We start from the raw sequence: 16,717 nt of genomic DNA, 5'->3' as shown, positions 1-16,717 counted from the left end.
TTCAAGGTAATCTCAATCAAACTCCCAACCCTTGAAAAAACTTGGCAAATTTATCCTAAGTCTAATCAAGAGGTGAGAATAGTCAGGAAAATTCTATAAAAAGAGAAAAATGTGTGTATAGTTGCTTAATAAAATAAGAATCGTAGTCATTAAAATACTGTGGTACTGGAAGAGAAAGCCTAATTAATGGAATAAGAGTTCAGAAATAGGAATTTAATATACTATGAGAGATTCCTTTCAAACAAAAAGTGAAAAGAAATCATTTAATAAATGCTGTTTAAAAAATAACCATCTTGGGCTTCCCTGGTGGCGCAGTGGTTGAGAGTTCGCCTGCCGATGCAGGGAGCACGGCTTCGTGCCCCGGTCCGGGAAGATGCCACATGCCGCAGGGCGGCTGGGCCCGTGAGCCATGGCCGCTGAGCCTGCGCGTCCGGAGCCTGTGCTCCGCAACGGGAGAGGCCACAACAGTGAGAGGCCCGCCTACCGCAAAATAAATAAATAAATAAAATAACCATATTTTGGTAATAAAAAAATATTGTACATTCACACCTACATCTCTCTTCTTTTTATGGAATTTTCCTACTATTCTTTATAGCTAAATAAATTTTAAATGGGTCAAAGATTTAAGTGTAAAAATAAAACAATAAAAATACTGGAAGAAATTATGAAAAACTGTGTAAATAATAAAATAGAGCTGAGGACAAATGATAAACTGTTAAAATATTTTGAGCCTTATAAAAGACAAAGAGTTAATATGCTAAATCTTCCAAGAAGTCCTAAAACTGACAAGAAAACAATGTTTCAAGAGAAAAATAGGTGAAGAATATAAACAGGCATTTCACAGAAGAATAAAATGCCAATCGGCATGTAAACATCTTCGACCTTTCTGATTATCAAAGAAACAGAAATCAAAATATGCAATGCTATTTGCATTATAATAATGACAATGATAAAAAGAATTAAAGAATTATAATATGGTACTGTTGCGGGTGTTAGAAATGAGCATTCATATGCACAAGAACAGCGTAAATTAATATCTCCTTTTTGGAAAGCAACTTAGCATTATATGTCAAAATATAAACTGTTCATAACCTGGACACATCTAGTATGTGTCTAACAATTCTACTTCTGGGAATTAACCCAAAGGGAAAAAAATGTATTCGACACAGATGTTCACTGCAGAGCTGTTTGTAACAGTGAAAAGCTAGAACACTCTAAAAAACATCCACCAGTACAGAACTGGTTGAGTATATTATATACATGTACAATGGAATGTCATGTAGTCATTACAAGTTATAATAGAATATCAATTGACAATGAAAGATTTCTAAAAATAAAATTGAACAGGTTGCAAAAAACATCATTCTCAATGTGATGCCGTTTTTTTAGTAAAATTGAACATAAATATATTCTATTATGGATGCATAAAGAAAAGCTGAGGGACTTCCCTGGTGGCACAGTGGTTAAGAATCTGCCTGCCATGCAGGGGACAAGGGTTTTATCCCTGGTCCGGGAAGATCCCACATGCCACGGAGCAACTAAGCCCGTGAGCCACAACTACTGAGCCTGCGCTCTAAAGCCCGCAAGCCACAACTACTGAAGCCCACGCACCTAGAGCCTGTGCTCCGCAACAAGAGAAGCCACCACAATGAGAAGCCAGCTTGTCGCAACAAAGAGTAGCCCCTGCCCGCCGCAACTAGAGAAAGCCTGTGCGCAGCAACAAAGACCCAACACAGCCATAAATAAATAAATAAATATATTTTTTTAAAAAAAGAAGCTGAAATGGTTCACAATATTAAATGGTTAACTCTGGATAGTAAGATTTTGGAGAAGTTTTACTCCTTTGTATTTTTTTTGTTCATTGAGAATATCTCTTTTTAAAAAAAAAAAGAAATCACAGGGACTTCCCTGGTGGTCCAGTGGTAAAAAATCTGCCTTCCAATTCAGGAGACATGGGTTCGATCCCTGGTCTGGAAACTAAGATCCCACATGTTGCTGGGCAAATAAGCCCGTGTGCCACAGCTTCTGGGCCCATGCACTCTGGAGCCCACATGCCACAACTAGAGAGAAAGCCCTCATGCCACAACTAGAGAAGAGAAATCCCATACACCACAACTAGAGAGAAGCCCTCGCGCCGCAACAAAGAGCCCGTGAGCTGCAACTAAGGCCCAACGTAGCCAAGAATAAAATAAATAAATATTAAAAAAATAAAATAAAATGGAAATCATAGAGAAACTTACACACACGTGTGTGTACACACATGTATAATACAAGTCATGAGAGGGGAATGGGGATGTACCTCAGGTGGTCATCAAAGCGCACAGTAGCCGCACAGTGGAAGATGATGTCTGTGTAGGAAAGAAGCTCCTGCATGTCCTGCATGCTGATGGCAAAGTCATTCTGATTGAGATCTGCAGAAATAGCTCGGATCTTCTCATGCACATTTGGACAAACTTCTTTTACTTTTTCAAACAGCTAAAACATAAATATAAATCATCAAAGATCATCATCACCATCACACTGTTCTTGTTTTCACTGACTTGTTTCATTATAATTCTCAAAAACTGGTTTTAGTTGTAATAATATGACTCAACCATTTGCTGTATTGCATACAGTTCAAGGTCAGCTTAGTATAATTCCTGCTCCTCTTAATTTGATAGAATTTGAAAAAGTCAGTTCCAATAACCAGTAAGGAGTGCATTTTGAACTTTTTCTGCAGAGTGAAGCAGGGGTAGTAAGTCATCCATATCCTGTGCCACCCTTTCTTCCCTTCCAAGGCAGCTTCAGGTTTATACATGATGATTGTTTCCATTTCTGCCTGGGAAATACTGTTTTCAGTGCAAAATGACGAGCCTTTATGCAGCCTTGACAAATTACCAGCAAAATCACCAGCCTTCAAGAAGGTCTCATGAGCACAGGTTCAAAACAACTTGGTTAATTGTACCAGATTAACAAGATGTCTTAGAAGCACAAAGATAATTAGAAAAAAACAAATTGAGAAAACTTGTAATGGGTAAAACAAAAATTTTTATATAATCTCATTCTAATATAAATGGCAGTTATTGTCTAGTAAGAGGATTACATGAGCTCATGTATTTTTATAAGATTTTAATCGATTTTTTAATGTTCTAATTTACTTATACAGGGAAAAGGAAAGAGCACTGCCAGTTTTAGCTTTTATTACAATTATTCAGATGAAACAGAGTCTCTACTTTCCCCTCCACAGAGAAGTTCTCAGATTAAATTTGTATTTTCCATTTTCTCAGAAAATAACAATTTTAATGAAATGATCTTGGCTCCAACCTACTTTGATAAAATAAAATTTTATTGTAGTATTGGTATGGTATGTCAACAGTGAGCACGAGAAAACTAAGGTTAAATGTTTAGAAAGGGTGAGAGCAGAGAAAATTAGTCTACGTTTTTCATAGTAATACGGTAGTGGAGACGAACAATCCCCTTCGCCCTTTTAACCCCCCAACAATGTTTTCATCTGTCGCTTGATCCTCAGCAGAAGGCTTCTCCTCCCCATTAGAGAGCTACCCAAGGCTTTTCTGTTGGGTAATAAGAAGTTGATCTCAGGTATTCAGAGAAATCATGTCTCATTTGTATCAGGCAAGACCATGTTCAGAGGAACATGGAAATTTAAATGAAGCCAACTAGGGAAGGGAATAAAATCCATGTACTGACCTGGCAAGATAATATACTTCTGTCTTGCAGCTACGATTTTCCTGCACTGTAAGGTCGGCCTTTTTAGTAAGTGTTACTATAATTCTGAAAATAATTCAGAAGTTAGGTCAATCCTCAATGCTTTTTTGACATCTGGGATGGAAAAGTATCTGAGGGACATTCTCAAAAAAGGTCATTCTGGTTCTTTCAAAAAGACATTTAGTAGCCCTCCAGGCATAATGGATCATAAGCATACTAGTATTTGCTTTTTCCCAGTCAAATGTTTTCCTTTGTAGTTTGTGGTAATTGTACAACAAACACAGGTAGGATATTTTTGGATAAATTTATGTAACATTTGTACAATTATCCCACTTTTCTTTGCGATACGCGGGCCTCTCACTGCTGTGGCCTCTCCCGTTGCGGAGCACAGGCTCCGGACGCGCAGGCCCAGCGGCCACGGCTCACTGGCGCAGCCACGCCGCGGCATGTGGGATCTTCCCGGACCGGGGCACGAACCCGTGTCCCCTGCATCGGAAGGTGGACTCTAAACCACTGTGCCACCAGGGAAGCCCTATCCCCCTTTTTAATAACTGCATTTGTAGAAGGCTCTTTTTTGAGTCATGATAGATTTTATTCACAAGAACTCTATATAAGGTTCTGTGGAGTCTGACTTTGGCCTGTGATGACTTCTGGCTGCTTGAGAGCAAGACGTGGAAAATGACGTGTGTCCACCCTTCTGGCAATGGGGCTGCTCACAGATGCTGTAAGCTGCCACACATAGATTTTCTGTTGCCTTTGGTTTCTATGACTTTAAAAGGCAGAGGATATTGTTATACTGTATTGTACTTTCAGACCACCTGTGCAATGTTGAACAGCACCAAGATACATTTACAGCATTACTATTTTAGGAGATAATTACTATTTTGGGAAATAATGTCCCAGTCTACATCCTATTTATGGATTTATATTTTCAAATGAGAGGGGATATCTGAGTGAACATAGTGTAATTTAAAAAAAAGTTTAAGGGCTTCCCTGGTGGCACAGTGGTTGAGAGTCCGCCTGCTGATGCAGGGGACACGGGTTCGTGCCCCGGGCCGGGAGGATCCCACATGCCGCGGAGCGGCTGGGCCCGTGAGCCATGGCTGCTGAGCCTGCGCGTCAGGAGCCTGTGCTCTGCAACGGGAGAGGCCACAACAGTGAGAGGCTCACGTACCGCAAAAAAAAAAAGAAGTTTAAGTTTTCTGATCTAGTTGGTATTGATTACAATCAGCTGAAATAAATCAATGAATTGGCTGCATCAACTCAAACCACAGTGCTAAATTAGGGTCCCATTTTACTATATTAGCCAGGCCTAATAATATGACTTGCTTTGTCTGGAGTCTCAGCATACAGCTGTAGCTTCTAACAAAATAATTCTCCTTAAATGTTGGCACATCCTAAATAGAGTGCTAGAGATTACAGCCAACTGCCATGTAACAGGTCAGTGCCATGTAACAGGTCAGTGTTATCCCCCAAGTGAACTGCATTGAAATCACTAGTATGCAAGAAGACCCAACACAGCCATAAATAAATTAAAAAATAAATAAACAAACAAACAAATAAATAAATAAAAGAGAAATCACTAGTATGCATCTTAAAAATGTATATTCCTGGACCCCATTCCATAATCAACAAGTAAGAAATCACTGGGGCATGCCCAGGAGTTTGCATTTCACATAGTTTCATAGTTGATTTTAACTGAACCCAAGATGAGAACTTCTCTAGTTGGACTGTTAAATAACTGATGAACAATTGTGTATGACGCATTTCCCTTTTTAACTGCCCAGGGCAATTACAAGACATCAGTGGTTTTCAAACTCTGTTGGCATAAGAAAAATCTAGGGACCAATTAAAGATGATGTCCTTACTACACCCTCAGAGATCTTGACTCTGTAGGTTGGATATGTAACCCAAGAGTTGTATTTCTTAACCATCTCCACAGATAGGTCTGATGGTCCAGGTACATACTTAGGGAAACAGTGACTCCAAAAATTCATGTCCATTTTAAAATTCTGGGCTTAAATTTCACCCTCTGGCTTGTAAACTCCTTGATTCTCTTATATCTCTTTATCCTTGACAGCACCCAGTTCATTGAAATGACTCAAATTTTGCTTGTTAAATTGAAATTAATTACTGTAAGAATAGTAATAGAACCATAAATGGGAGCTTGATTCCTGAAATTGGTTACCAGCTCTTTTGTATTGGTGGAATAAAAGACAGCAGGTAACTACTGCTAAAAGAAGACACAAAGTGTTCCCTTGGGTCCTCTGTATTAACTGCCAAGGTGGGGGGGGACATGGAAAGGCTCAGAGCAGACCCTTTTCTTTTGTAATAATGACAAGACTAAATGACAGATGAAATGATGCAAATGGATCCTCAATAGATACCAGCCCTTCTGAAAGTTTTTTTTTTTTTTTTTTTTGGATAAGACATTTATTAAAGGCAAGAAAAAATACGTGGAATAAAAATGAGTTAAGAAAAAATAAAATTTCAAAAATTTCAGTGAAGGCCCACCAATAAAGAACTTAATATAATTATTTTAGATTTTAAGAGTTTATCATCTTCCTTCTCATATATTATTTAATGGCATAGGACTGAGATAGTAAAGCATTGAATAACTACTTGCTATTTTTGAACACTCAAGACTGCTGCTTTTCCATTTTAGGAAACCATGTTCTTGACAGGAGGAAGACACATTTCTGTGGTCACTGAAATATAACAGCTGTGAGGTGATCTAAGCATTTCAAACTGATAACAAAGCAATACATTTTTCTTGGAAAGTTTAGGAGTGTTCCATTGATTTGACATTATACAGGCAAGTATTTCTCTCTCTTTCAATTTATTTTTTAAACATGAGGGACTATTATGGCAATAGTTACTTATAGCTCAGAGGCAAGAGAGAAACTTTGAAAATCCTAAGTAAGAAAATTGACAGAAAGAGAACTTTTTGGATTCAATAAACTCCTTAGGTATGACTTCTGTGGCCAGAGACTAAGACTGCATTTTTATTAGAAGCAGGAATTGGGCTAGGAGTGGAGGGCATGACATTTATATAATGCTTTTGAAAATGTACAGGCCCTGCAGTTGGACTTCTACAGTCAATTTGTTATCCGCATGACCTAACTTGGGAGGCATCTAGGAGTCACTACCTCCTGAAGGCTATTAAATGTAATCATTCCTTTCTAATCATGAGAGTCTTTGATCTTTATTCAGTTTACTGATTCCCTCTCTTCAAATATAATTATATTATTTAGTCACAATAACCCACCAAAATTTGCTTAATATTTTTATTTTGTGAAGGAAAAAGTTAGGTCCATTAAACTAAAGTGCAATCTCTATGGAATATCTGGCATCCCAATGAAAAAGAGAGCCTGTAACATTTACCATAGAAATTTTAGAGTGCTGAGTAAAAGCAAATCAACGGATTTTGCAAGTTAGCTCTTGAACAAGAATGACATTAAGAAAGGCTATATATAATCTAAGTTGAGAACAATTAAATACAAATAAGTGCATGTAAATTAAGGCAAAAACCTATCATACCTAATGTAAAGATTCACAAAATTTACAAAACGTTAGGATTTTGCTAGTTCACTACTAACTTCCGTAAGATATGAAGGATTAACCTAGAAGTTTTTACTGCTTTAGTGAGGACCACTCTATAGGACCATAAGGCAGTCTGGTGTAGTACTAGTTTGTCAAATTTTTGCATACAGTAGGGTTGCTTGAGAAGTTGTTTAAAAAGACAAAAAACCAAAAAAAACCCAGATATACTGACCCTAGAGATTCTGACTGAGTTCTGAGTTGAAGCTTGGGCGCCTGGAGTTTGTACAAGCTCTATAATGAGTCTGATACACACTGAAGGTGTGAACCATTGGTATATTAGAAAGATCCCAGGCTCTTTGGAGTCAGGAAGGCCAGGGTTTGAAGCCTAGTTCTGCCATTTATTAACTGTGTGACTGGGGTAAGTTACTCACCTCATGGGGCCTCCGTGTCTTCATCTGCATATTTATCTAAAATGTCAATCAAAGGACTGTCTCATTCGGTGATCTCAGAGAACTAATAATTCAGCATATATTCTGCTATTCTTTTTTTTTCTACTTTTCTTTTTTTCCCCCAGTTTTATTGAGAAATAATTGGAATACATTACTGTATAAGCTTAAGAGGTATAGCATGATGGTTTGATTTACATATATTGTGAAATGATTACCACAATAGGTTCAGCTAACATCCATCTTCTCATATAGATACAATAAAAAGAAAAGAATGAAAAAAAGGAATAAATGTTCTCCTTGTGATGAGAACCCTTAGGAATTACTCTATTAACAACTTTCCTGTATATCATACCTATTCTGCTATTCTTGAAAACAATTTTGCATTTAACAAAATTATAGTTCACTTTACATAAGAATCTATAATAAATGCTAGAGGTGACACAGTTCATCATTTTGTTAACGCTCTGTTCCCATGCCAAAGGCCTGTTTCACAGTGTTCTTTGAGAATAAGCACCTGGTTAGAGGAAGCAATTTCCTAGGGGTAGCAATGCAATTCAGTGGGGAAAGCATGGGCATTGGAGATAAGAGAACTGCATTTAAAGTCTGCTTTTTCACTACCTTGGTACTTCCTTGGATAGGTGACAACTTTCTTGGAGTAATTTCTCATCTGTGAGGTAGCAATAAGGCATACCACAGAGTTTTGTGAGGATTAAATAGGGTAATAAAAGTCAGATGCCTAGCATAGTGGCTACCACTTAGTATGTTTCTAATAATAGGAAAACTTCCTTTCTGCTTCCACAGAAATACTCCATTTTCAAAAGCTGCTAATCAGACAGCTATGTGTGTATGTGTGTGTATTTGTGCGTCATCCCAAGGTTTCTGATTATACCATGTGATCCTGATACCTTTGAAAACCGAATATATTCCAGAGTGTCGACTTAAAAAAAAAATGCACAAAGTGAGAGCTGTGAGTTAAGTTTTATTTGGGGCAAAATGAGGACTGCAGCCCAGTAGACAGCACCTCAGATAGTTCGGAGAAACTGCTCCAAAGAGGTAGGGGGGAAGTTCAGTATATATGTGATTTTGGTGAAGGGGGAGTACATGCAATCAAGCACATACATTTTTTTTAACATCTTTATTGGAGTATAATTGCTTTACAATCGTGTGTTAGTTTCTGCTTTATAACAAAGTGAATCAGTTATACATATACATATATCCCCATATCTCTTCCCTCTTGCGTCTCCCTCCCTCCCACCTTCCATATCCCACCCCTCTAGGTGGTCACAGAGCACAAAGCTGATCTCCCGGGGCTATGCCGTTGCTTCCCACTAGCTATCTATTTTACATTTGGTAGTGTATATATGTCCATGCCACTCTCTCACTCTGTCCCAGCTTACCCTTCCCCCTCCCTGTATCCTCAAGTCCACCTCTAGTAGGTCTGCGTCTTTATTCCCGTCTTGCCCCTAGCTTCCTCATTACCATTTTTTATTTGTTTTTTAAATTCCATATATATGTGTCAGCATACGGTATTTACCTTTCTCTCTCTGACTTACTTCATTCTGTATGACAGACTCCAGGTCCATCCACCTCACCACAAAAAACTCAATTTCGTTTCTTTTTATGGCTGAGTAATATTGCATTGTATATATGTGCCACACCTTCTTTATCCATTCATCTGTCGATAGACACAATAGCTTCCATGTCCTGGCTATTGTAAATAGAGCTGCAATGAACACTGTGGTACATGACTCTTTTTGAATTATGGTTTTGTCAGGGTACATGCCCAGCAGTGGGATTGCTGGGTTGCATGGTAGTTCCATTTGTACATTTTCAAGGAACCTCCATACGGATTTCCCCAGTGGCTGCATCAATTTACATTCTCACCAACAGTGCAAGAGGGATCCCGTTTCTCCACACCCTCTCCAGCATTTACTGTTTGCAGATTGTTTGATGATAGCCATTCTGACAAGTGTGAGATGATATCTCATTGTAGTTTTGACTTGCAATTCTCTAACGATCAATGATGTTGAGCATTCTTTCATGTGTTTGTTGGCAATTGGTATATCTTCTTTGGAGAACTGTCCACCCAGGTCTTCTGCCCATTTTTGGATTGGGCCGTTTGTTCTCGTGATATTGAGCTGCATGGGCTGCTGGTAAATTTTGGAGATTAATCCTTTGTCAGTTGCTTCATTTGCAAATATTTTCTCCCATTCTGAGGGCTGTCTTTTCGTATTGTTTATGGTTTCCTTTGCTGTGCAAAAGCTTTGAAGTTTCATTAGGTCCCATTTGTTTATTTTTGTTTTTATTTCCATTTCTCTAGGAGGTGGGTCAAAAAGGATCTTGCTGTGATTTATGTCATAGAGTGTTCTGCCTATGTTTTCCTCTAAGAGTTTGATAGTGTCTGGTCTTACATTTAGGTCTTTAATCCATTTTGAGTTTATTTTTGTGTATGGTGTTAGGGAGTATTCTAATTTCATTCTTTTATATGTAGCTGTCTAGTTTTCCCAGCACCATGTACTGAAGAGGCTGTCTTTCCTCCACTGTATATTCTTGCCTCCTTTAGCAAAGATAAGGTGACCATATGTGTGTGGGTTTATCTCTGGGCTTTCTACCCTGTTCCATTGATCTGTACTTCTGTTTTTGTGCCAGTACCATACTGTCTTGACTACTGTAGCTTTGTAGTATAGTCTGAAGTCAGGCAGCCTGATTGCTCCAGCTCCATTTTTCTTTCTCAAGATTGCTTTGGCTATTCGGGGTCTTTTATATCACCATACAAATTGTGAGATTTTTTGTTCTAGTTTTGTGAAAAATGCCAGTGATAGTTTGATAGGGATTGCATTGACTCTGTAGATTGCTTTGGGTAGTAGAGTCATTTTCACAATGTTGAGTCTTCCAATCCAAGAACATGGTATATTTCTCCATCTATTTGTATAATCTTTAATTCCTTTCATCAATGTCTTATAATTTTCTGCATACAGATCTTTTGTCTCCTTAGGTAGGTTTATTCCTAGATATATTCTTCTTTCTGTTGAAATGGTAAATGGGAGTGTTTTCTCAATTTCACTTTCAGATTTTTCATCATTAGTGTATAGGAATGAAAGAGATTTCTGTGCATTAATTTTGTATCCTGCTACTTTACCAAATTCATTGATTAGCTCTGGTAGCATGTATAGTATCATGTCATCTGCAAACAGTGACAGCTTTACTTCTTCTTTTCCGATTTGGATTCCTTTTTCTTCTCTGACTGATGTGGCTGAAACTTCCAAAACTATGTTGAATAATAGTGGTGAGAGTGGACAACCTTGTCTTGTTCCTGATCTTAGTGGAAATGGTTTCAGTTTTTCACCATTGAGGACGATGTTGGCTGTGGGTTTGTCATATATGGCCTTTATTATGTTGAGGTGAGTTCCCTCTCTGCCTACTTTCTGGAGGGTTTTTATCATAAATGGGTGTTGAATTCTGTCGAAAGCTTTCTCTGCATCTATTGAGATGATCATATGGTTTTTCTCCTTCAATTTGTTAATATGGTGTATCACATTGATTGATTTGCTTATATTGAAGAATCCTTGCATTCCTGGGATGAACCCCACTTGATCATGGTATATGATCCTTTTAATGTGCTGTTGGCTTCTGTTTACCAGTAAATAGTTGAGGATTTTTGCATCTATGTTCATCAGTGATATTGACCTGTAGTTTTCTTTCTTTGTGACATCTTTCTCTGGTTTTGGTATCAGGGTGATGGTGGCCTTGTAGAATGAGTTTGGGAGTGTTCCTCCCTCTGCTATATTTTGGAAGAGTTTGAGAAGGATAGGTGTTAGCTCTTCTCTAAATGTTTGGTAGAATTCACCTGTGAAGCCATCTGGTCCTGGGCTTTTATTTGTTGGAAGATTTTAAATCACATTTTCAATTTCAGTGCTTGTGATTGGTCTGTTCATATTTTCTATTTCTTCCTGGTTCAGTCTTGGAAGGTTGTGCATTTCTAAGAATTTTTCCATTTCTTTCAGGTTGTACATTTTAGTGGCATAGAGTTGCTTGTAGTAATCTCTCATGATCCTTTGTTTTTCTGCAGTGTCAGTTGTTACTTCTCCTTTTTCATTTCTAATTCTATTGATTTGAGTCTTCCCCCTTTTTTTCTTGATGAGTCTGGCTAATGGTTTATAGATTTTATTTATATTCTCAAAGAACCAGCCTTTAGTTTTATTGATCTTTGCTATCATTTCCTTCATTTCTTTTTCATTAATTTCTGATGTGATATTTATTATTTCTTTCCTTCTGCTAACTTTGGGTTTTTTTGTTCTTCTTTCTCTAATTGCTTTAGGTGTAAGGTTAGGTTGTTTATTTGAGATGTTTCTTGTTTCTTAAGGTAGGATTGTATTGCTATAAACTTCCCTTTTAGAACTGCTTTTGCTGCATCCCATGGGTTTTGGGTCATCGTGTTTTCATTGTCATTTGTTTCTAGGTATTTTTTGATTTCCTCTTTGATTTCTTGAGTGATATCTTGGTTATTAAGCAGTTTATTGTTTAGCCTCCATGTGTTTGTATTTTTTATAGATTTTTTTCCTGTAATTGATATCTAGTCTTACAGCATTGTGGTCAGAAAAGACACGATATGATTTTAATTTTCTTAAATTTACCAAGGCTTGATTTCTGACCCAAGATCTGATCTATCCTGGAGAATGTTCCATGAGCCCTTGAGAAGAAAGTGTATTCTGTTATTTTTGGATGGAATGTCCTATATATATCAATTAAGTTCATCTTGTTTAATGTATCATTTAAAGCTTGTGTGTCCTTATTTATTTTCATTTTGGATGATCTGTCCATTGGTGAAAGTGGGGTGTTAAAGTCCCCTACTATGAATGTGTTACTGTCGATTTCTCCTTTTATGGCTGTCAGTATTTGCCTTATGTATTGAGGTGCTCCTATGTTGGGTGCATAAATATTTACAATTGTTATATCTTCTTCTTGGATCGACCCCTTGATCATTACGTAATGTCCTTCTTTGCCTCTTGTAATAGTCTGTTTTAAAGTCTATTTTGTCTGATATAAGAATTGCTACTCCAGCTTTCTTTTGTTTTCCGTTTGTAAGGAATATCTTTTTCCATCCCCTCACTTTCATTCTGTATGTGTCTCTAGGTCTGAAGTGGGTCTCTTGTAGACAGCCTATATACAGGTCTTGTTTTTGTATCCCTGCAGCCAGTCTATGTCTTTTGGTTGGAGCATTTAATCCATTTACATTTAAGGTAATTATTGATATGTATGTTCCTATTACCATTTTCTTAATGGTTTTGGGTTTGTTATTGTAGGCCTTTTCCTTCTCTTTGTTCCTGACTATAGAAGTTCCTTTAGCATTTGTTGTAAAGCTGGTTTCATGGTGCTGAATTCTCTTAGCTTTCGCTTGTCTGTAAAGGTTTAAATTTCTCTGTCAAATGTGAATGAGATCCTTGCTGGGTATAGTAATCTTAGTTTTAGGTTTTTCTCCTTCAGCACTTTAAATATGTCCTGCCACTCCCTTCGAGCTTGGAGAGATTCTGCTGAAAGATCGGCTCTTAACCTTATGGGGATTCCCTTGTGTGTTGTTTGTTGTTTTTCCCTTGCTGCTTTTAAATTTTTTTCTTTGTATTAATTTTTGATAGTTTGATTAATATGTGTCTTGGCATGTTTCTCCTTGGATTTATCCTGTATGGGACTCTCTGTACTTCATGGACTTAACTATTTCCTTTCCCATATTAGGGAAGTTTTCAACTATAATCTCTTCAAATATTTTCTCAGTCCCTTTGTTTTTTTCTTCTTCTTCTGGGACCCCTATAATTCGAATGTTGGTGCATTTAATGTCCCAGAGGTCTCTGAGACTGTCCTCAATTCTTTCCATTCTTTTTTCTTTATTCTGCTGTGCAGTAGTTATTTCCACTATTTTATCTTCCAGGTCACTTATCCGTTCTTCTGACTCACTTATTCTGCTATTGATCCCTTTTAGAGAATTTTTCATTTCATTTGTTGTGTTGTTTACCACTGTTTCTTTGGTCTTTAGTTCTTCTAGGTCCTTGTTAAACGTTTCTTGTATTTTCTCCATTCTATTTCCAAGATTTTGGATAATCTTTACTATCGTTATTCTGAATTCTTTTTCAGGTAGACTGCTTATTTCATCTTCAGTTGTTTGGTCTGGTGGGTTTTTACCTTGCTCCTTCACCTGCTGTGTGTTTCTCTGTCTTCTCATTTTGCTTAACTTACTATGTTTGGGGTCTCTTTATCTCAGGGTGCAGGTTTGTAGTTCCCATTGTTTTTGGTGTCTGCCCCCAGTGGCTAAGGTTGGTTCAGTGGGTTGTGTAGGCTTCCTGGTGGAGGAGACTATTGCCTGTGTTTTGGTGGCTGAGCCTGGATCTTGTCTTTCTGGTGGGCAGGTCCACGTGTGGTGGTGTGTTTTGGGGTATCTGTGGCCTTATTATGATTTTAGGCAGCCTCTCTGCTAATGGGTGGGAATGTGCTTCTGTCTTGCTAGTTGTTTGGCATAAGGTGTCCAGCACTGGAGCTTGCTGGTCATTGAGTGGAGCTTGGTCTTGGCATTGAGATGGAGATCTCTGGGAGATTTTCGCCGTTTGATATTATGTGGAGCTGGACCACATAATATTGGTCCTGTGGACATGATACTGGTCATGTGGACCAATGTCCTGAACTTGGCTCTCCCACCTCAGAGGCACAGCTCTGACTCCTGGCTGGAGCACCAACAGACTGTTATCCACACGGCGCACCATAAAATGGAGAAAAAGAAAGAAAGAAAGAAAAAAAGAAGAAGATAAAATAAAATAAAATAAAGTTATTAATATAAAAAATAATTATTAAAAGTTTTTTTAAGTAATTAAAAAGAAGAAGAAAGAAGAGAGCAACCAAACCAAAAAACAAATACACCAATGATAACAAGCACTAAAAACTATACTAAAAAAGCAAACAAAGAGAAAATATCGGACAGAGAGAACCCTAGAACCAGTGGTAAAAGCAAAGCTATACAGACAGAATCACACAGAGAAGCATACACGTACACACTCACAAAAAGAGAAAAAGGTAAAAAATATACATATATTGTTGCTCCCAACGTCCACCTCCTGAATTTGGGATGATTCGTTGTCTATTCATGTATTCCACAGATGCAGGGTACATCAAGTTGAATTTGGAGCTTTAATCCACTGCTCCTGAGGCTGCTGGGAGAGATTTCCCTTTCTCTTCTTTGTTCACACATCTCCTGGGGTTCAGCTTTGGATTTAGCCCCACCTCTGCGTGTAGTTCACGTGAGGCCATCTATTCTTCACTCAGACAGGGCGGGGTTAAAGGAGCAGCTGATTTGGGGGCTCTGGCTTATTCAGGCCAGGGGCAGGGAGGGGTACGGTGTGTGGGGTGAGCCTGTGGTAGCAGAGGCCGGTGGGGCATTGCACCAGCCTGAGGTGCGCCGTGCATTCTCCCGGGGAAGTTGTCCCTGCATCATGGGACCCTGGCAGTGGCGGGCTGCACAGGCTCCCAGGAGGGGAGGTGTGGTTAGTGACCTGTGCTCTCACACAGGCTTCTTGGTGGTGGCAGCAGCAGCCTTAGCATCTCATGCCTGTCTCTGGGGTCCGCGCTTTTAGCCGCAGCTCGTGCCCGTCTCTGGAGCTCCTTTAAGCAGCGCTCTTAATCCCCTCTCCTCGCGCACCAGGAAACAGAGGGAAGAAAAAGTCTCTTGCCTCTTCGGCAGTTCCAGACTTTTTCCCGGCCTCCCTCCCGGCTAACTGTGGCACACTAGCCTGTGTCAGGCTGTGTTCACACAGCCAACCCCAGTCCTCTCCCTGGGATCTGACCTCCGAAGCCCGAGCCTCAGCTCCCAGCCCCTGCACGCCCCGGCGGGTGAGCAGACAAGCCTCTCCAGCTGGTGAATCCTGGTCAGCACCAATCCTCTGTGCAGGAATCTCCCTGCTTTGCCCTCCGCACCCCCGTTGCTGCATTCTCCTTTGTGGCTCCGAAGCTTACTCCATCCACCACCCACTGTCTCCACCCGCGAAGGGGCTTCTAGTGTGTGGAAACCTTTCCTCCTTCACAGCTCCCTCCCAGAGGTGCAGGTCCCGTCCCTACTCTTTTGTCTCTATTTATTCTTTTTTCTTTTCCCCTACCGAGGTACTTGTGGAGTTTCTTGCCTTTTGGGAGTTGTGAGGTCTTCTGCCAGTGTTCAGTAGGTGTTCTGTAGGAGTTGTTCCACATGTAGATGTATTTCTGATGTATTTGTGGGGAGGAAGGTGATCTCTGCATCTTACTCTTCTGCCATCTTGAAGCTCCCCTCAAGCACATATTTTTTGTAGAAGGTTTCTGCTGGTCTTGTGAAGGTTACTGCTTGTCATGAGGAACAGATGTAACCATGAAGGATTTTAGTGTTTTTCTAGATATGAGGAGATACAAAAATTGGGCTCATAAAATCAACTCCTGAAAATATCTAAGTATCTGAAGACCTGTTCTGCCAGTTTTTCCCAGAGCACAGAGAACCTCATTTCAGCTCTCCACCCTGAACACCTTTCAGGCAGATGTTGAAAATCCGCAGCTGCAGCAGCACACGATTTAATCCTTGTAGAGGTAGCTGGCAAGTGCCAGTGGCGAGTGCCAATTAGTTGACAAGAGTCATGTTGAATCCTGTGGTTTGGTGACTTTTTTGAATGAAATCAGTACAGGCAATGTGAAGCTTTTAAGAAAAAGAGTTGATGTGATTGGAAGAAATTTAAAAAGAAGGAAAGAAGTTGGACATTTGAAATCATGCCAGTGATTGAATTAACTAGTGAATGGTACTGTAAAAGAAAACAAGAGATTGAGAAATAAATTGTTTCTGTTTCTGGGACCTTAAAGAATATCCCCAGGACAAAATCAATTTTAAAAGTTTTTTTTTTTTTTTTTTTTTTCTTAAAAGGAAGGAAATGGCCCATAGGGGAGAAGCTTAACATGCTTCAACTAATCTGAGTTGAGTATCTGTCAAAGTGAGAATCAGTTACTCTCTTTCAAAAGTGTGTGTTTCT

At 39.0% G+C, this 16,717-nt stretch overlaps 1 protein-coding gene across 3 annotated transcripts in view; it reads right to left on the bottom strand.

Annotated features, from left to right (window-relative positions):
• FAR2 (fatty acyl-CoA reductase 2) overlaps positions 1-16,717 on the bottom strand; it is a 140,877-nt gene that overhangs the window by 26,810 nt on the left and 97,350 nt on the right. For 2 of the 3 annotated variants that reach the window (XM_007446301.1, XM_007446302.1), the window contains exon 3: positions 2,300-2,475. In XM_007446301.1, the coding sequence (XP_007446363.1) occupies positions 2,300-2,475 (176 nt within the window). Of the gene's footprint in view, positions 1-2,299; positions 2,476-7,679; positions 7,716-16,717 lie in introns of all 3 variants that reach the window. The other variant, XM_007446303.1, reaches the window with a different exon arrangement.

The sequence above is a fragment of the Lipotes vexillifer genome, unplaced genomic scaffold, assembly GCF_000442215.2.
Source record: "Lipotes vexillifer unplaced genomic scaffold, Lipotes_vexillifer_v1.1 scaffold477, whole genome shotgun sequence".
In the NCBI taxonomy this organism is placed as follows: domain Eukaryota; kingdom Metazoa; phylum Chordata; class Mammalia; order Artiodactyla; family Lipotidae; genus Lipotes; species Lipotes vexillifer.
The sequence above is the reverse complement of the archived record's forward strand: the minus strand, read 5'-3'. Positions and strand labels throughout refer to the sequence as shown.